Below are 19,361 nucleotides of genomic sequence, written 5' to 3'. Positions count from 1 at the left end.
AGTTTTTAAGTTTGACTGTTACCAGTTGAGAGTAATTGTATTCAGTAATTTTTTTAAAAAAAGAGAGCTGTCTCAGAATGTATAGAAATATACCTCTGCCCAATATGATAGCTGTTAACTACACATGGCTAATTCAATTGCTCAATAGTCGCATGTGACTTAGGGTTACCATATTGAACAACACAGAAATAGCCTATCTGTTGAGTATCTGAAATGTAGCCAACCAGATTGCAGCCTGAAGAAGGTACAGGTTAAGTGTCTGTTATATACAACATATGATTCTTGTTATATTTTTGCTGATAAGGGGAGTGGGCAGAAGCTAGAAAGAATTGATATTTCTTTCTGGGGGTAATTTGGTTATTGGTTTTTGTTTTAGATGAGGCATTTGAACAAGTTTAGCAAGATGAAAAAGAATCAGAATTAAGGGAAAGATTAAAGACAAACAGACAAAGCACAGTGGGAGAATCAGCCTGAGACAAAAATATGGGATCTCATCCACTGAAACAGAAGGAAAAGGAAGAACAAATGGTACAGAGGAGATAATAAACTGGTGAGTCAAGTAACAGGAAATTTAAGGGATCTCTTTTTGATGGCTTCTATTTTCTCATGATGTAGAAATACCATCTGTGGAGAATACTTTGTTTCTTAAGTTTAAAGAAAGAAAAGAATGTTTAAAATAGCCCCAATAGAAATAACGGATATATAGCATTGTATACATTCTTTCAGCTCATGCAAGAACTGAAGACCATGAGTTTGAAGCACCACTAATCTGGGTACTTGTTTGATTTCTCTCCATTAGTGCTCAACAAGCACCTCTTATGTAGGCCAGAGAGACAAACTGATCCAAAATCTAGGTTTTGCCAGATGCATATGATAGAAATTCAATAAGGTAAGGAAACTCTCAGGAGTCAGCCAGTGCCTAGAGAAGTCTGGCAAAAGGTAAGAAGTGATGGACAAGGAATTCTTGCCTATTTACACAGGAAGCATTTGGTGGACAGAGGTGTCAAAGAACTACATATCTCAAAAGCATCAATGAACAGGTTTAGAAAAAAGCAGTGTCAGGAGCAGAATCTATATATATAAAAAGCCAGTGTCCGGTCACCATGAGGTACATTGAGCACCTCTCGGTCCCTCCCCACTCCCCCTGCCCGCAAGTGGGGCGGGGCGGGACTGGGGACTGGGGACTAGCGAGCTGGCTGAACGGCTGACCTCTTGGTCCCTGCCTCTGGCCCACAGGTTCCAATCGATCAGTGATGGTGAACGGGGGAATCGGGGTGGGTGGCAGGAGGACCCGGCTGGCTGTCAGGCCATTGGGACCAACAGCTCATCCCGGGCTGCTCAGGGGGCTCAGGCCTGCGGGAAAACAGGTGCCTGCGAATTCACCTCCATGCGCGGGCGCCGGCCTGGCCACTGCTGGAGCGCACTGCCCACTCCAGGGCGGGTAGGTCACGGGTGCGCCCCACAGCTTCTGTCAGCACCTCAAGCCCCAGCAGCAGCGGTGGCGGCAGCAGCGGCGATGGGGTGAGCGGCCCCAAGTGGGCAGCACATTCCATCAGCGGCCAGCCTGGTGCACAAGCATGGAGGTGAATTCGCCGGCGCCTGCCTTCCCACAGGCCTGAGCCCCCAAGCAGCCGGGGATGAGGTGGTGATGCCAATGGCCTGACAGCCCCGTGGCAGAGGCAGCATTTGGCCTGGGGACTGGCGAAAGGGCAGAAGATGGCCCTGATTGCAGGAGACTAAGCCCTAGGGATACTACCCGTACAATTTCGTGCGCTGGGCCTCTAGTGTTCAATAATCTCAAAGGTAAAGCTGATTTTTGGTGAGGTCCGAGTAGCTTCATGGAAGTAAATGAAGATAAAAACCACTAGAGATGAGAAAACTGTGAAGCCAGGGTCCTGGGTACTCTGTTTACATAAACACTGAATTCACCTGGAATGATGGCATAACAGTGAATGGAAAAAAACACACTGCCAGAAGCCCATGTCTTCAACGAGCAAGAGATAAATATTCCAACTACACGAGATTCAACAGGAATTTTAACAGGAAGGTTTTACTAGTATAGGCACCATGGTGCAAAGAAAGAAAGAAACCCCCTCCTACCCGTTCCTAGACTGAGATATGCATGTAGAGAATAAAAGACGGTACAAGTTCCACTAGAGAGGGCTTCCCCTCAGGAGAAAGATAGGTGCTATTTAAGCAAATATAAAGTAACATTCAGTAGAGTTTGAAGATGCAATTATGTTACCCTTAGAACAAGGGTGAGAGATGTTTGAAAAAGAGGGGAAGAATAGGTGGGGAACAAAAGTAAGATGAGAAGTGCATTAAGGGCTTGTATCTTGGGCAGGAAAAGGCAACAATGAAATGAGATTTGGTGAGGTCACTTCATGGGAAGGTGGCTACTGGATAGGTTTCAAGAGTTCTCTGGAAGAAAAGATATCAGCCCTCTCAGGAGTCAGCCAGTGCCTGGGATAATTATGATTAGAAGACTCATACCTCTTTGGAAGGAGCCAAATGAAGTTTGAATGAATTGTGCTGGCTTAAGTCTACATGCTAAGGCCACCGGGCAAAAGCCTCATTTGTTGGCCCCAGTCTGTTAAGAACGAATAAACGCTCACCCTCTACCTAAAATTGTAGAAATCAACATTTGTTCTTGACCCTAAGTGACCCCAGTTTGGAACTTTGCTGTTTTGTAACACCTAGTATGGTGTGGCAAAGAAATAAAAACATCTCATAACCAAATAAGACATTCCTCTTTTAGACTTGATTCCTCATTTGTAAAATGAAAGGAGAGAACTAGAACTACTACCATTAAATTAAGAGCCAACCTTCTCCCTCCCCCAAAAAGAAGGAAGCAACCAACTTTACATATAGACGTCCAATTGGAAATCAGACTAACTACTTGATAAAGTTTCCTAAACCCATACTGTTATAGGCCTGTGCTAGATACTGGGAAGAGATATAAAGATGACTACTACATAACTACATGAGATGATGGATATTAACTAAACTTATTGTGGTAATCATTTTGCAACATATGTAAGTCAAGTCATTACGCTGTGGACCTTAAACTTATACAATGCTATATATTCATTATATATCAATAAAACTGAAAGAAAAAAAGAAATACTATTTAAAGCACTATGCCCCCATTACTCTAAAACCTAGAAGGTTTAGGCCCCATATTGACAATTAACTGAGATGTAAAAGTTTTTAAAAGTGAATACTACATGTTCACAACCCTAGAGAACTTCCTAGAGTATCTATATATATAAAAGCCTAAGTGACCAGTCGACCGGTCGCTATGACGTGCACTGACCACCCAGGGGCAGACGCTCAACGCAGTAGCTGCCCCCTGGTAGTCAGTGCGCTCCCACAGCCAACCTCCTGCGTTCCCTCCCCCCCGCAGGCCAGCCCTGATCGGGACTAGGTGAGACAGCCCCCATCGGCCCAGATCGCCGGCCAGGCTGAGGGACCCCACCCATGCAAATTCGTGCACTGGGCCTTTAGTAAGTGAATAATCATAATATAATATTCACATATATGCACAAAAATATTTACAATTATGTTCACTGCAGCAATGTTTATAACAGAAAACAATTTGAATGCCTATCAATATTGTTATATTAAAATAAATTATGGTAAATCCAGATAATGGAACACTCCACAGCCCTTAAAAACAAGTAGGCGAAATAAATCTAACTAGACCTCAAAAATAAATTTAAAAAGCAAATACACACACACACAAAAAAAGCAAATACAGAACAATAGATATGGTATATTTGCATTTTGGTATTTAAATAAACAGCCTACATATATTAGTTTTTTATATGCAATGAAAATGGGTATATCATTATGTTGTTATATAGAAAAAGGAAAGTGGTACATTACACGTTAGAAAGTGGTTGTCATCAAAGATTGACATGGAGAGAGGGCTAAGAAGAGAACTTAGATGTTATGTAACTTTCAATTTTTAAAGTAGTCATGTATTACTTTTGTAACTTAAAACATGAAGTTTGTTTTTTGTAAGCTGACAAAGCAGAGGAGAGAGATCATTCCAGGTAGAGACAAAAGCAAAGATACATGGTATTCAGTTATAAGCCAAAGGATGTTTGCCTTGACCCCTGGTCCTGCTCACTCTCTTTCTTTCCACATCTCTGAAGAAGCCCAAAGCCCATCATTCATGAGCCATAAACCCCACCAAGACTTTGCCCTGCTATTTTCTCCTGATCCTAAGGGTCTTCCAGACAAACCCAAACCCTTCCTTTATTTCTAAGGAAGGAGACAGAGAGATAGGCATGTAAGCATAGACAAACCACAAAAGAGAAAGCAGTCTCCACTATTCTAAAAACCACTGAAATACACTTTTTAAGAATAGTAAATAATTGCAGCGATCCTGAGAAAGAAGAACAAAGTAGGTAGGATCTCAATACCAGCTATCAAGCTGTATTACAAAGCCACTGTTCTCAAAACTGCCAGGTACTGGCACAAGAACAGACATAGATCAATGGAATAGAATAGAGAGCCCAGAAATCGACCCAAACCAATATGCTCAATTAATATTTGACAAAGGAGGCAAGAACATACAATGGAGTCAAGACAGTCTCTTCAATAAATGGTGTTGGGAAAATTGGACAGATACATGCAAAAAAAATGAAACTAGACCACCAACTTACACCATACACAAAAATAAACTCAAAATGGATAAAGGACTTAAATATACGATGGGAAACCATAAAAATACTAGAAGAATCCAAAGGCAACAAAATCTCAGACATATGCCGAAGCAATTTCTTCACCGATACAGATTCTAGGGCATTGGAAACTAAAGAGAAAATAAACAAATGGGACTACATCAAAATAAAAAGCTTCTGCACAGCAAAAGAAACCATCAACAAAACAACAAGAAAGCCCACTGAATGGGAGAACATATTTGCCAATGTTATCACCGATAAGGGTATAATCTCCAACATTTATAGGGAACTCATACAACTTAACAAAAGGAAGATAAACAATCCAATCAAAAAATGGGCAAAGGACCTAAATAGACACTTTTCAAAAGAGGACATTCAGAAAGCCGAGACATATGAAAACATGCTCAAAGTCACTAACCATCCGAGAGATGCAAATCAAAACGGCAATGTGGTACCATCTCACACCTGTCAGAATGGCTATCATCGACAAATCAACAAACGACAAGTGCTGGCGAGGATGAGGAGAAAAGAGAACCTTCTTTCACTGCTGGTGGGAATGCAGACTGGTGCACCACTGTGGAAAACAGTATGGAGTTTCCTCAAAAAGTTAAAAATGGATCTCCCATTTGACCCAGTGATCCCACTTCTAGGAATATATCCCAAGAAAACAGAATCACCAATCAGAAACGATATATGCACCCCTATGTTCATAGCAGCACAATTCGCCATAGCTAAGATCTGGAAACAGCCTAAGTGCCCATCAGCAGATGAATGGATTAGAAAACTGTGGTACATCTACACAATGGAATACTACGCTGCTGTAAAAAAGAAGGAATTCTTACCATTTGCAACAGCATGGATGGAACTGGTGAGCATTATGCTAAGTGAAATAAGCCAGTCAATGAAAGAAAAATAGCACATGATCTCACTCATTTATGGATAATTAAGACCATTATAAACTGATGAACAAAAATAGATACAGAGGCAGAGCAACATCGAACAGACTGTCAAACTACAGCGGGAAGGCCGGGGAGGTTTGTGGGGGTGGGTAAGAGATCAACCAAAGGACTTGTATGCATGCATATAAGCATAACCAATGGACACAAGACACTGGGGGGTATGGAAGGCTAGGGGAAGGTCAAGGGGTGAAAAAAAAAAAGGAGACTTATATAATACTCTTTGTAATACTTTAAGCAATAAAACCATTAAAAAAGATGAAAAAGTAAAAAAAAAAAAAAGTATATAAAATGCATTTCTTAATTCATAAACGCCACAACAGAAAAAGTGTGCATCACCATAACAGTGGCTACCAATGGGCTTCTCCCCATATTCATATTAATTATACTGGGTACTAATCCAGTTTTTCCTAGCCTATAGAAGTACAAATTCTAATCCCATGAGGATATTAAATGGTTGGCAATAGACTTAAGACCCAGCTCTGTTACCAAATCCTAAACTCTAAAATCAGCTTTAAAATTACATGATCCAAAAAATCTAAAGTTACTGATTACTGCAATGGCCATCAATGCAGACCTATCATATCACATACAATATTTGTATATATTTTTCTACATGATAAAACTACAATTACCCTGGTATGCCTAAGGACCAAATCTGTATCAGAGGTAAGACAGCATAACATAAGAAGTTTGCATCTTCCAAACTATTCTTCACAGTTGTCCCAAAACCTACCTTTCTTACTAAATGTAGGACAAAAGTTGCTTAATTCAGCCGTAGATAAGAACGGTTGGTACAAACCAAGAGCTCCTTCAAGCCTTATATGAAGCATGATTAACATTTTTGGAAGTGAATGCAAAGGTTTAAAAATTCTATTGTGAATTTTTCTTATATTTATATATTAGGACTGCTAAAACTTTATATTAATAAGAACACCAGATTCTGTTTTGATTGTTCAAAATCATGACTACTCAAAAAGAATAAACTTTAGCTAGGAAAAAGTAATGTTTGGAAAGTAACAGACTAATCCAAAAAATGAATATAAGCCAAAATTCACTCAATGCAACTAATTATTCTCAGTGAACTAAAAAATAAAAATGTCAACTAACTTTCATTCATTGCTTTTATACTTTAGAGAACCTAGTATGTGCCAAGCATCATGCTACCTCTCTGAGGGAAAAGCAGGTTAACATCAGAAGCTTGATTCTGTCTGCAGATACCTTTTCAAAGGCACTTACACGCATATGCAGCATGTGCTGTTTTACAAGTAATTCTTCAACAGGATGCAAAAAGCTCAAGTTCGGTTCAGTTTATAAAACACTAGCATGTATAGTTAGTTTCTCACTGGATTCAAATCCACATCTTGAGGCAGACACATATAGACTTATAAGATGTCACTTACAGTCAAAAAGATAATTAATACAACTAAATACCAGTCTTAGCTCTTCTGACTCCAAAGTCACTGTTCTTTCCATTATACTACTCTGCTTCTCTTTTTAAAATACTCTAGAAGATAATCAAGTCATTTCCCTTCATTTTTATCCATCTTTACTATCCCCGACCCCCAAAAAATCTTTAAGAAAAATAATTAACTTATATTTTCACGTTAACTAACACAGTTTAAACAAGATCTATTTGGGCTTATTTTAATGGAATTTTATTTATAAAAATGATTTGAAATAAGCAAGCCATTGTTCGGATTTTTAAACTTTTATTTAATAGATGTGTTGTAACTTGAACCAAAGTAAAGAATTTTGTTTATAAGAGGGGAAAAAAGCACAGTAAAACACTATACTAGGAAGTTACAGTCACCACATCATCTTGAGAGACAAAACTTCCCTGCTAAAACTTATAATAATCACCTCTTCCCAATCCACCCCTCAAAAAATTAGTAATTAACTTTTTACAAATTTATTCAGTGTTTTACATTATGACTTTCCTCTAAAGGAAATTTCATAAGCTAATTTTGTACTAGACTTTCCTTTTATTAGTTCTAAATTTAGTTTTTATTTGTATCATCCGTTGTTCTCCTATTATGGAAATGTCTCAAATATGGAAAAGAAATCTGTTTTCAGCAATGCCTTCAATTTGTAATATCACAGTTTCCTCCTATTTACAGAAATATATGGTTGCAGAAGAAACTGTGTTTTAGAACTACCAGCAAATCCTTTCAGTGAGTTTTCTCATCCTTTATACCATATCATCTCTCTTTTATGACTAAATTCTTCTTTAGCCTAAACATTAACAAAGCATATACTCAAATTTTAAATGTTGCAATCATGAATTATATATTCCATTTAAGCTATAGGCAGAAATAATGCCTTAGAATATTTTAGTATGGACATGCCATAACAAATAATGAAGTATCAGATTAAATTGCATTTGGTCAAATATTTTATTTATTTATTTTTTTAAATATATTTTATTGATTTCTTTCTCTTTTTAAAAATATATTTTATTGATTTTTTACAGAGAGGAAGGGAGAGGGATAGAGAGCTAGAAACATCGATGAGAGAGAAACATTGATCAGCTGCCTCCTGCACACCCCCCACTGGGGATGTGCCCGCAGCCAAGGCACACGCCCTTGACCGGAATCGAACCCGGGACCCTTCAGTCCGCAGGCCTACACTCTATCCACTGAGCCAAACCGGTTAGGGCTTTATTGATTTCTTACAGAGAGGAAGGGAGAGGGATAGAGAGTTAGAAACATTGATGAGAGAGAAACATAGATCAGCTGCCTCCTGCACATCCCCCACTGGGGATGTGCCCGCAACCAAGGTACATGCCCTTGACCGGAACAGAACCTGGGACCTTTCAGTCCAAAGGCCGACGCTCTATCCACTGAACCAAACCAGTCAGGGCAGTATATGCAATTTTATTAGCCACAAGATAAGGTCTTCAAAAAGTGAGTTGGTAAATATATCAAATATTTAAAAAGACAAAAATTACAACTCATAACTATTATCACAAGAATTAATAAATGTAAATTTTAATTTTCAAATTTCTGAAATATGTGCATACCCCTTAACCACCAAAATTAAGATGGCCAAAGAGCAGGGAATCTGATACACAAATACTTTAGAAGATGAAAAATATGAATAGTTTATTGCCTATAAATCGTTTGGTCATCTCTTAATTTTAAATGATGTGAAAAAATAATTGCAGAGAATATGAATGTTAAAAAATCTAAATAGTAGCATGTTAATGATTATGTAATGTAACCAATAACTTAAAAGCTGCTTTGAAAATAAAACTTCAAAATAGTTTAATATAAGGGTTTTGAATATTTTACATTTTTTGCTTACTTTTAATTTTTGATTATTTTATTATTTTTTAAACACAGGTACAATAACATTTATACATATACCATCCTGCTTTAAATGCTATGCTCTGAAAGACAATGCTTTTCTAAATTATATCAACTGTTAATGATTAAACAAGCTATCACTATTTTCTCATCGCCATTTATTAAATGTGAAACAACAAAATTATATATTTCCAGGCCAATAAGTTTCTGCACACTATATTTTTCACAGAAGGATAAAATGTAATAACATTTCTATATTGAAAGTGTATATTGTATTTTGCCACAATAAAAAAGTTTTTTCATTTCTATTTGGTGTAGATCTTGTCTGAATCTCTTTTCATGAAAGCTTGTCAAATTAAATTTTCTTCTAAAATAAGAAAAAGAGCCTTGGTCTGATTCCTACTGAACACTAAAAGAAGATATAAAATGTAATGACCCTTGATAGTTCAGAAAATCTTGCATCTCTCCATATGCCAGCCTTTTCCACATACACAATTCTGTGTGCCAAAGAGATCTCAACTAGTATTTGTTTCTGGTTTTCTCAGTCAGTACAAGAAAGAAACAACACCTACAGTGTTTCTCAAACTGTGACCTGTAGATTACTGCATCAGAATCATTTGAGATGCTTGTTTAAATGCAAATTCCTGGCCCCACACACCATCTAAATCAAAAGATCTGACACCATTTCCACCAACTATCCTAAGTGTGATTCTGGCTTCCATCAGATAATTTTGACTTTCTGGCTTCATCCAAGCCTCAGTGTACCACAAAAATAAAGGAAGAAAAAAATGAGTGTTCTCCTTTTCTCAGATACATTTGGGACACACACCGCCCCCACCACCAATCTTTGAATTACAATATTGCACCCCTCAGCTCAGTGGTTCCCACACTTTCATGCACTTGAGAATCACCTGTGAAAATCTTAAAACTCCTAATCCCCAGGTCACATCACATAGCAATTATATTAGAACTAGAGGCCCGGTGCATGAAATTCGTGCATGGGCGGGGGGGGGGGGGGGAGAGGGGGGTAGTCCCTCAGCCCAGCCCGCAACCTCTCCAATCCAGGACCCCTTGGGGGATGTCTGACTGCCGGTTTAAGCCCTAAACCGGCAGTCAGACATCCCTCTCACAATCCTAGACCGTTGGCTCCTAATCGCTCACCTGCCTGCCTGCCTGGTTGCCCCTAACTGCCCCCCCCCCCACTGGCCTGATCGCACCTCACTGCCTCTGTGTGCCGGCCTGATTGCCCCTAACTGCCCCCCTGCCAGCCTGGTCGCCCCTAACTGCCCCCGCTGCTGGCTAGGTTGCCCCCAACTGCCCCCTCCCTGCCAGCCTGGTCACTCCTAACTGCCCCCCCCCACAGCCTGGTCACTCCTTACTGCCCCCCTGCCAGCCTGGTCACCCCCAATTGCCCCCCCACCATCCTAGTCATCCCTCACTGCCCCTCCTGCCATCCTAATGGCCCCCAACTGCCCCCCTCTGCCGGCCTGGTTGCCCCTAAATTCCCCGGCCCCCCCAGCCTGATCGCCACCCCTCACTGCCTCTGCATGCCAGCCTGATTGCCCCTAACTGCCCCCCCTGCCAGCCTGTTCACCCCCAACTGCCCCCACCCTGCCAGCCTAGTTGCCCCTCACTGCTCCCCCTGCCAGCCTAATTGCCCCCAACCACCCCCCTGCAGGCCTGGTCACCCCCAACTGCCCCCCTTCCACTGGCCTGGTTGCCCCAACTGCACCCCCTGCCGGCCTGGTCGCCCCACGCAGCCTGCTTGTTCAGTCATTTGACTGTCCTTCACTAACCTCCCTGACGGCCTGGTTGTAGGCAGCCATCTTGTGAGGGTGTGATGGTCAATTTGCATATTATTTCTTTATTATATAGGATGTCTGGGGGTGAAAGCCAGTCTTTAATATTTCTAAAAGATCTCCAGTTGAGATCTATGTATACCAAAGCTTGGAAATCACTGCCTAAGTTACTGGATTTAGCAGATATAGATTTTAAAAAATCTTAACTTAAAAAGAGCCAGGATATAAACTACATTGGTATTAACTTACGTTTTTAAACACACACACACACACACACACACACACACACACACACACACAGTGTTCTTTTTATTCCAATCCAATAGGAAAAGTTTTTCAATGCATTTACTCAATTAAAATGCCTTTACAATTACCTTTTTTGAATGTAAGACCAAAAAAATGTTTCCTATTGAATGCAATATAGGTTCATAGCATGCATCTAAAGTTCAGAGAAAAGTTCATCATTATTCCATTTGACATTAATTTCAGTGATTCTATTTTAAGAAATATAATCATTAAGAAGCCAAAATTCACCGAAACCGGTTTGGCTCAGTGGATAGAGCGTCGGCCTGTGGACTGAAGGGTCCCAGGTTCGATTCCGGTCAAGGGCATGTGCCTGGGTTGCGGGCATATCCCCAGTAGGAGATGTGCAGGAGGCAGCTGACCGATGTTTCTCTCTCATCGATGTTTCTGACTCTCTGTCTCTCTCCCTTCCTCTCTGTAAAAAATCAATAAAATATATTAAAAAAAAAAAGCCAAAATTCAAAAATTCAAAGTCCCTGTTTTAGATATTTAAAAGCAACTCTGAATATTCAAACAAATGTTTCTAAATTTAGAGTGGTTGCAATATTATTATTAACATCAACTTTGTATTTTGCATTATCTCTTTTCCCAGTTTCTGACTAGGTATCTCACTTTCTTGAAAGAAAAACATTATTTTAATTATATTTTTCCTCTAATCTGTACTAATTCCCATAGATGCTGATTGTATGACCTGTTAGCACTTGATGAAATCTAATGGTTCACACAAAGAAAAATTTTTTAAATCTTGACTCTTTCAACAAGGGCAAACTAGTAATTTTTAACCATTCAACTTCAACCTGAATTTAATTCACTATGTAACACAAAATATGGCTATATATTTTCAAATGTAAAAGTTCAAAGTGCCACAAATGTAACTTTACAAAAACATTATTCCAAAATGGTGAAACATTTTTCAAAGTCATACTAATATTCAGACATTTAATATTTTAAATACTTCTGCAGAGGCTTCACATACAAAAACACATTCCACTGGATCTTGCAGGCCTCAAAGTTCATGACAACTGTGCTAGTGCACTTTCCTTTTAGAAAAATAAATATCACTGCAACCAAAAATGTTTCTAGTTGTTTTTAAATACATTTAGGCATCTTAAATTTTAAAGGAATTATGTCCTAAAATTTCTCTCACTGCTCAAATGATCCATAAAAACCTACTTTTGCCCACCACTGCATGTTAAAGCTAAATAAAACTGTTAGTGCCCAGGCCAATCAATGTTTTTCTCTTACATCAATGTTTCTCTCACATTGATGTTTCTCTCTCGCTCTCACTCTCGCTCCCTCCCTCCTTCTCCCCCTCCCCCCCTTCCTTCCTTTCTCTCTAAAATCAATAAAACAAATCCTCAGGTGAGGATTAAAACAAAACAAACTGCTAACAATCTGAATGCTTGATAATATCTGATACATTTTCAAAACAGTTCATTCATACTGACTTATAATAACACTTTTAACTTCTGATCAAAATCTCTCATGTCCGTTGGGGGTTGGTTTTACTTTGAAATATTGCCTTATCAACACTAATAAAAGAGAAAAATGGTAATTGGCGTACAACGATACCCTTTTCATTGGCTAATCAGGGCTATATGCAAATTAACTGCCAAGAATGGCAGTTAACTGCCAACAAGATGGCGGTTAATTTGCATATGCAGGCACAATGCAGGGAGGCGAAAGGGAAAGCAGGAAGAAGCCCCCTGCCACTGACAGTGATCGGAAACCCAGGGGGGAGCTAAGAGCTGGGGGGCAGGGCAAAGGCGGCCCTGGGGCCGCCTTTGCCCTGCCCCCCAGCCATGATCAGAGAATCAGGTGCCTTTTCCGCCCTGGCCAGGGATAGCAGGAAGTAGGGGTGGAGCCAGCGATGGGATCTGGGCACGGTCGAAGCTGGCAGTCCCAGGAGCTAGGGGCCCCTTGCCTGGGCCTAAAGCGAAGCCCTCGATCGTGGGGCCGCTGCAGCTGCGGGTCCCCGCTGCCCGGGCCGGACGCCTCAGCCAGAGGCATCCTGCAGGGGCAGGGGCGGAGCCCGCGAGATCGCGGCGCCCCCCGCTGCCACTGCAGGTCCCCGCTGCCCGGGCCGGATGCCTAGGCCAGAGGCGTCAGGCCTGGGCAAGGGGCTGATCCTGCGATTGGAGGGTGATGGGGGTCAACGCCTGAGGGCTCCCAGTATGTGAGAGGGGGCAGGCTGGGCTGAGGGACACTCCCCCCACCCCCCCCGATACCCAGTGCACGAATTTCGTGCACCGGGCCCCTAGTTATTAATAACAGCCAATATGCCATTTTAAAGAATTTCATCCTGTGACTACACCACCAGCATTTCATCTGCTCTTACTCATGAAGTACGGTTTCAACACAGACCATCACCTAAGCATATAAGGAACTGGATATGTTTAACCAGAAGAAAAGTTAGGGGGTAGAGGGAACAGATGACACATCATAAACAATAAAGGCTATACAGTCCACCACACAAGGTGTTTTTACTTCACCTAAAACACTAAATAAAATTAGCTTAAATCCTTTCCAAGACAAACTGATTCAGCACAATCCAGAAAATATCCAAATCACAATGTTTTTCCTGCTTGACCTCCAATTAATTCCACCACCCAAACCTACCCTCTCTGTATATACAGATGTTTACTTATCTGTCTTCCTATAGGTAACAAATAAGTGAACATAGATCAAAATGTTTATTTGGGAAGTACATTAATATCTCTTCAAGCAGGGATATATTTCTACAGGTAACTCCTGTTACTTAAAAAAGAATTGTTACTTCATTCAACAAATATTTACAGGACACAACAATAGGAAGACAAAAAAAGATACATCTCCTAAAAGTGTTCAGCCTGTGTTCAACCCATTAAATAAACTAAAAGAAAAACAAGAAGTATGTATATAAGACGACAACACTTAAAATATTAAGCATTGCTCATCATAATTACCCAGGTCATTAAGATGAAACCAACCCTGCTTTCTGTTTCCATCTACATAAAGCATTTGGGAGGAGGCTCTGCTATTCATTTCTATGGCATAAAAAAACAACCCCAATAATGAATTGTTAGAAATTAGTTCCAAGTCTATAATCTCTTTAAAATAATAAAGGAAATTAGACATTGAATACTAAGTGATCAATTAACTATAAGAAACAATTGTAAAGCCCTTTGATATCTGAATAACCCACATCTTACCAAAATGAACCAACAAACCATGTAACACTCTTGGACTTAGAAACATTCCCCAAAAGATTATCAATGATGAGCCAATAATAATCTTAATATTTCCATTTTGTCACACAAACACGTGTGTGAAGATAAATGCTAACCACTGTGACCCAAATGCTTTCCCAAAAATAAGTGAGGGTCATTTAGGACAACCAACTGCAGAATTCACAAATACGTCTCTATAGGTTAATCATACTTTAAAGAGGGGAGCGGCCGAAACCAGTTTGGCTCAGTGGATAGAGCGTCGGCCTGTGGACTGAAAGGTCCCAGGTTCGATTCCGGTCAAGGGCATGTACCTGGGTTGCGGGCACATCCCCAGTGGGAGATGTGCAGGAGGCGGCTGATCGATGTTTCTCTCCCATCGATGTTTCTAACTCTCTATCTCTCTCCCTTCCTCTCTGTAAAAAATCAATAAAATATATTTTTAAAAAAATAAATAAATAAATAAAGAGGGGAGCGGGGGAGTACAGATGAAAGGACAGGAGAATGACTCCAATCAAGGATAAATAAGAAGAGACTTAGTAGAATCCCAAATGTCACCATGATTTCACATCAATTTAAATATTAAGCTTCATATAAGCTAACCTACCAATGGGAAATGTTACTTTGTGTTTTTTCCCAAAAGCTATAATAAAATTGCTCTGAGTCACTTACATTCTCTTCATCAGTAACCCTTATCACTAACAGCTCATACATGTTTTTTAATGTCAGCACAGAATAGGATTTTAAATATAGCTGTATAGTATTTCCTGAAGAAACTCAAAGAGGCCCCAATGGAGACCAAACCCATAATCATTACTCTTTCTCACCCCAACCCCCAAACACCACTCTCCAAATAGAAATTTTTATGACAAGAACACAGTTATAAACAGAGGTTCCCATTGATGTTTCTAATACTAATACTTAGTCAAATCTTCTGATAAAATTTCTGTACCCCTGCTTCATACTTTCCATCAGCCCTGGCCAGTGTTGATTGGAGCCTAGTCCCAAAGTGTTTCCGGTGAACCAAAGGTCACAGGTTCTATTCCCAGTCAAGGGCATGTACCTCCCATCCTCCCTCTCTAAAATCAATAAACACATATTAAATTAATTAATTAACAAACCATTATAGTACTAAAAGAAAATTCAGGTATATGATATCATAATCTCGGTCATGGAGAATGTCCTAAGTATGACATCTAAGTCAGAAATCACTCTATGACGGTGATGGCAAACCTTTTGAGCTCGGCGTGTCAGCATTTTGAAAAACCCTAACTTAACTCTGGTGCTGTGTCACATATAGAAATTTTTTGATATTTGCAACCATAGTAAAACAAAGACTTATATTTTTGATATTTATTTTATATATTTAAATGCCATTTCACAAAGAAAAATCAACCAAAAAAATGAGTTCATGTGTCACCTCTGACACGTGTCACCTCTGACACGTGTCATAGGTTCGCCATCACTGCTCTATGATGAGAAGACTGATAAATTTGACTACATGAAAGTTTCTACTATTCATTAAGTATTAAAAAAAGTGACTAAAGCATGTGTACAGTGTAATTTTACTTTTCTTACATTTTAATTTTTTTAGACATAAATTTATAGCAAAAATGTTAACCTAAACAATGGCTATCTCTATGTGAGGAGACTATACAGGGTGGGGCAAAAACAGGTTTACATTGTGAGTACACAAAAGTGCTTACTCTTGTATTATTATTTATTAATTATAGTATTATTTCCCATACAACTGTAAGCCTGCTTTTGCCCTGCCCTGTAAACAACTAGAAACAGCAATGACAAAGTGTGATGTCAACTCTCATAGCAGTACTATGTCACCTAACCAAAGTGAAAAGTGTGTTGGCTGTACATATTGATTGCTGCTCATCAAATGAATGGACCAAATTGTTTCCTGAGCATGTGTAATGTTTCATTTAAAACAACCTTAATTTTGATAATTTAGAAAACACTTTAATAAAAGAGACTGTATATTATATGTATAAATAGCTTAGGTTCAAGCTCAAAATAACCCTAATAATTATCACTAACATCAGTTAAAGACCCCAAAAATGAAGTATAAAAAATTTCTTTCTGGGATTGAACCTGATGAATACTTGAGATTTGCTGTACTATTTTTAACTGAACTTTCTGGCCTTAGGTCAAAGTTTTGCTAGCAAAATACCACAGTGAACATGCTGGGAGTGAAGCCCAGAGTCTCTGCTTTGGCCAATCCTTCCCCCAACGGAAGACGCCTACAGGCTGTCCGGGGTGTCACGACCCCAGGAAAACACACCACCAACACACTCGTGTGAAAACCAGTGAAAGAAGACGTCGGCCGCCCTGACAGCAGACAGTAGCACATCCCACAGCCTGCACGCTGGGTGTGCGCCCTCCAGTCCGTTCCTGCACTTTGGCCAAACAGCACTGAGTCACTCTGCAAACGAGTCCAGAAACCTCAGAGAACAAGCAACTGCTTCTGAAGAAAAGTCCGTCCCTGGAAAGGGAGGGCCGCCTTCTTTCTCAGCAGTCATGGGCTTCTCCGGGCCGGAGGAGGACTGAGCAGGAAGGAGTCCTGGGAGAGACCGTGTGAAAACCACCTAAGGCTCACCACCCGGACCCAGGACCTCCAGCGCATCCTCCCCGGGAAAAGCCCCCACCCCGTCCCCACGGTCGCCTCCCGAGGGCACGCGGATGCCGGGTGCGCGCAGCACCGCCGCCTACCCTCACAGAAACGAGAACCGGGCACACTTGCTCCAGTGCGTTTCTAATCTGTAAAAACACGGTCCTGTCTTCATCAGGGGCTGCCCATCTGGATTTCACAGGCCCGGGACGAGAGAGAGACAATGAAAAAGACTCGCTCCGCTCAGTATCCAGACTGACCCTCTGGCTCTGGCGCTGGCATCTCAGGCAGCGGTTCTCAACCTTCCTAACGCCGCGACCCTTTAACACAGTTCCTCGAGTTGTGGTGACCCACAATTTCATTGTTACAAATGGAACCTAATGAAAGCGTAGTGATTAACCACGAAAACAATATGTAATTACATATGTGTTTTCCGATGGTCTTCGGAGACCCCTGTGAAAGGGTCGTTCGACCCCCCCCAAAGGGGTCGCGATCCACAGGCTGAGAACCGCTGACGGGAAACCTAATTTACAGACATTAACACGCACAAAATCGCAACCATGACTGTTCCAAGGCAACTGAGAACAGGCAAACTCTGGCTCCGCGTCTCAGAGCTGCGGACCCGGTGGAGAGCGCGAGGGCAGCTCTTTGTCGTGCACCCCGGGCAGGTGGGCGCCCCCACCGGGGCAGCGCCGGCTCTCTCCCCCGCCCCCCGGGACCCAAGGCCCGCGCCGCGCGACACCCTCTCACCCGGACTGGTCTGGGGGTGCAGGGTAGCGACTCCCCGCCCCACCTCCCCACGCCGAGCAGGTGGGAGGGAAGGAGAAAAGGGGTGTTTCCTCCCCGCGCTCCCAGAAAGGGGCAGCGGGTCTGACACCAGCTCCGGGGGTCCGGGGAGGGCTCCCAGGTGGGCTTCCCTCCCGGAACGTGGTCGCCGAGGCGCAGGGTCACCGGCCCGGCCCGGCTGCCGGAAACGGGGCAGGGTGGGGCGAGACCTCCCCCACGGATGGGTGGGCACGGAGCGGTGGACGGAGGGAGGACGGGGGTCCGAGCCATCGCGGGCAGGGCTCCGGGCCCGGGCCACCTACCAGCAAGCTCTCCACGTTGATGGGCGAGCGCGGGTCCCGGATCAGCGCCTCCAGCTTCCTCTGGCGGCTCGCGCCCGCCCCGTCCCCCGGCACGTCCTCGGGGGCGCCGGGCATTTTCCCCGTCGGCGGGGGCCGGCTCATGCCGCCGCCGGGCCCGCACTCCCGCTCCCCGCGCTCCGGCCCGGCCGCCTCAGGGCCTAGCGCCGCCCCCGAACCGCCGGCTCCGGGCGGGGCTCCGCCCGGGCCCACCGCCGCCTCGAGCTCGGGCTGCGGGTCTCAGCGCCGGTCCGGGGCCTGGGGCTGTCCTAGGGGCCGGCCCGGCCCAGCCCGAGCGGCGAGGAGCAGGCGGCGGCGTCCCCGCCCCTCAGTCAGATTCGCGCCGCCCGGTCCGCTCGTCCGCCGCGAGCTCGCTCCCTCAGGCTCCGAGAGCGCGAGCCGGGAAGCGGCGCCGCCACCCCGGGGCCCGGGCGCCCCGCCCTCTGCGGCTCCGGGAGGCTGCAGCCCAGGTCAGACCGCTACGGCTGCCGCCAGCCCGCGCCCATGACCGCGGCCGCCTCGGTCCCACCAGCCCGCTGCCCCCTCACACTCCCGCGCGGCGCCCGTCGCCGGCCGCGCGCAGCCGCTACCCACAAGCCCCTCGGCCCGCCGCCGCCGCCGGCGCGCGCCCGCTGGCCCCGCCCCGCCTTACGCGTGCGCGCGCCCCGTCCTGCCCCGCCCTGCGCGTGCGCGCGCGCCTCGCCCCCGCCCGCGGGCTGCCGCCGTCGCCTCTCTCTCCCTCTTTCCTCCTTTTTTTTTTTCCGTTTCCTCGGGTCTGCCCCGCGGAGCGTTTCTCCATTTCGAGCCTCCCTCCTTCCCCGCTGCCTCCTCCCCATTTTTGCGTCCTCCGAGGGTAGACGGCCGGGTGCGGGGTCACCGCCCGCCTTGACCCGCCGAGCTCCGCGGTGGGGAGGGGAGAACGCGCCCCGGATTCGGACCGGCCGGCCGCTCCGCTCCCGCCAGACCCGGCCCGGGCGGGCGTCCCGCAGGCTCAGAGGCCGGCCCGCCCACCCCCACCGGCCCGACCCGCAGCCGCTGTTCCCGGGGCGGGGAGGTGGGGGGTGGGTCCGCGCCCCCCACCCCCTGCCGGGCCCGGCTGACTCAGCGCGCAGCTATGCGGGTCTTGCATCACCCGCGCCAAAATCAGCGGCTGCTAGTCGCTGCCGAGCTCGGCGCTCGCGAGGGGCCTGCCCGGGCCGGGAAGATCGCCCCGGGAGGGCTGGGAGGGGTGGGAGGGGTGCAGTGGGAGTCGGAAACGGGAAGAGAGAGGGCCGGCGGCTGGAATGCTGGTCCCGGGACAGGCGGGCCTGGCCGCGCTCCCCCGGCCCCGGGGCACCCGTCCTGGAAGCCCGAG

At 44.1% G+C, this 19,361-nt stretch overlaps 1 protein-coding gene across 1 annotated transcript in view; it reads right to left on the bottom strand.

Annotated features, from left to right (window-relative positions):
* Positions 1–18,612, bottom strand: part of ROCK2 (Rho associated coiled-coil containing protein kinase 2) — a 90,132-nt gene extending 71,520 nt beyond the window's left edge. Inside the window, exon 1 of the mRNA XM_059660532.1 lies at positions 17,972–18,612. Within this exon, the coding sequence (XP_059516515.1) occupies positions 17,972–18,112 (141 nt within the window). The 5' untranslated portion in view covers positions 18,113–18,612. The remainder of the gene's footprint in view (positions 1–17,971) is intronic.
* Between the last annotated feature and the right edge of the window lie 749 nt (positions 18,613–19,361).

Source organism: Myotis daubentonii, chromosome 12 (genome assembly GCF_963259705.1).
Source record: "Myotis daubentonii chromosome 12, mMyoDau2.1, whole genome shotgun sequence".
NCBI classification, from domain to species: domain Eukaryota; kingdom Metazoa; phylum Chordata; class Mammalia; order Chiroptera; family Vespertilionidae; genus Myotis; species Myotis daubentonii.
Note: the sequence above shows the minus strand (reverse complement) of the source record. Positions and strands in the feature narration are given on the sequence as shown.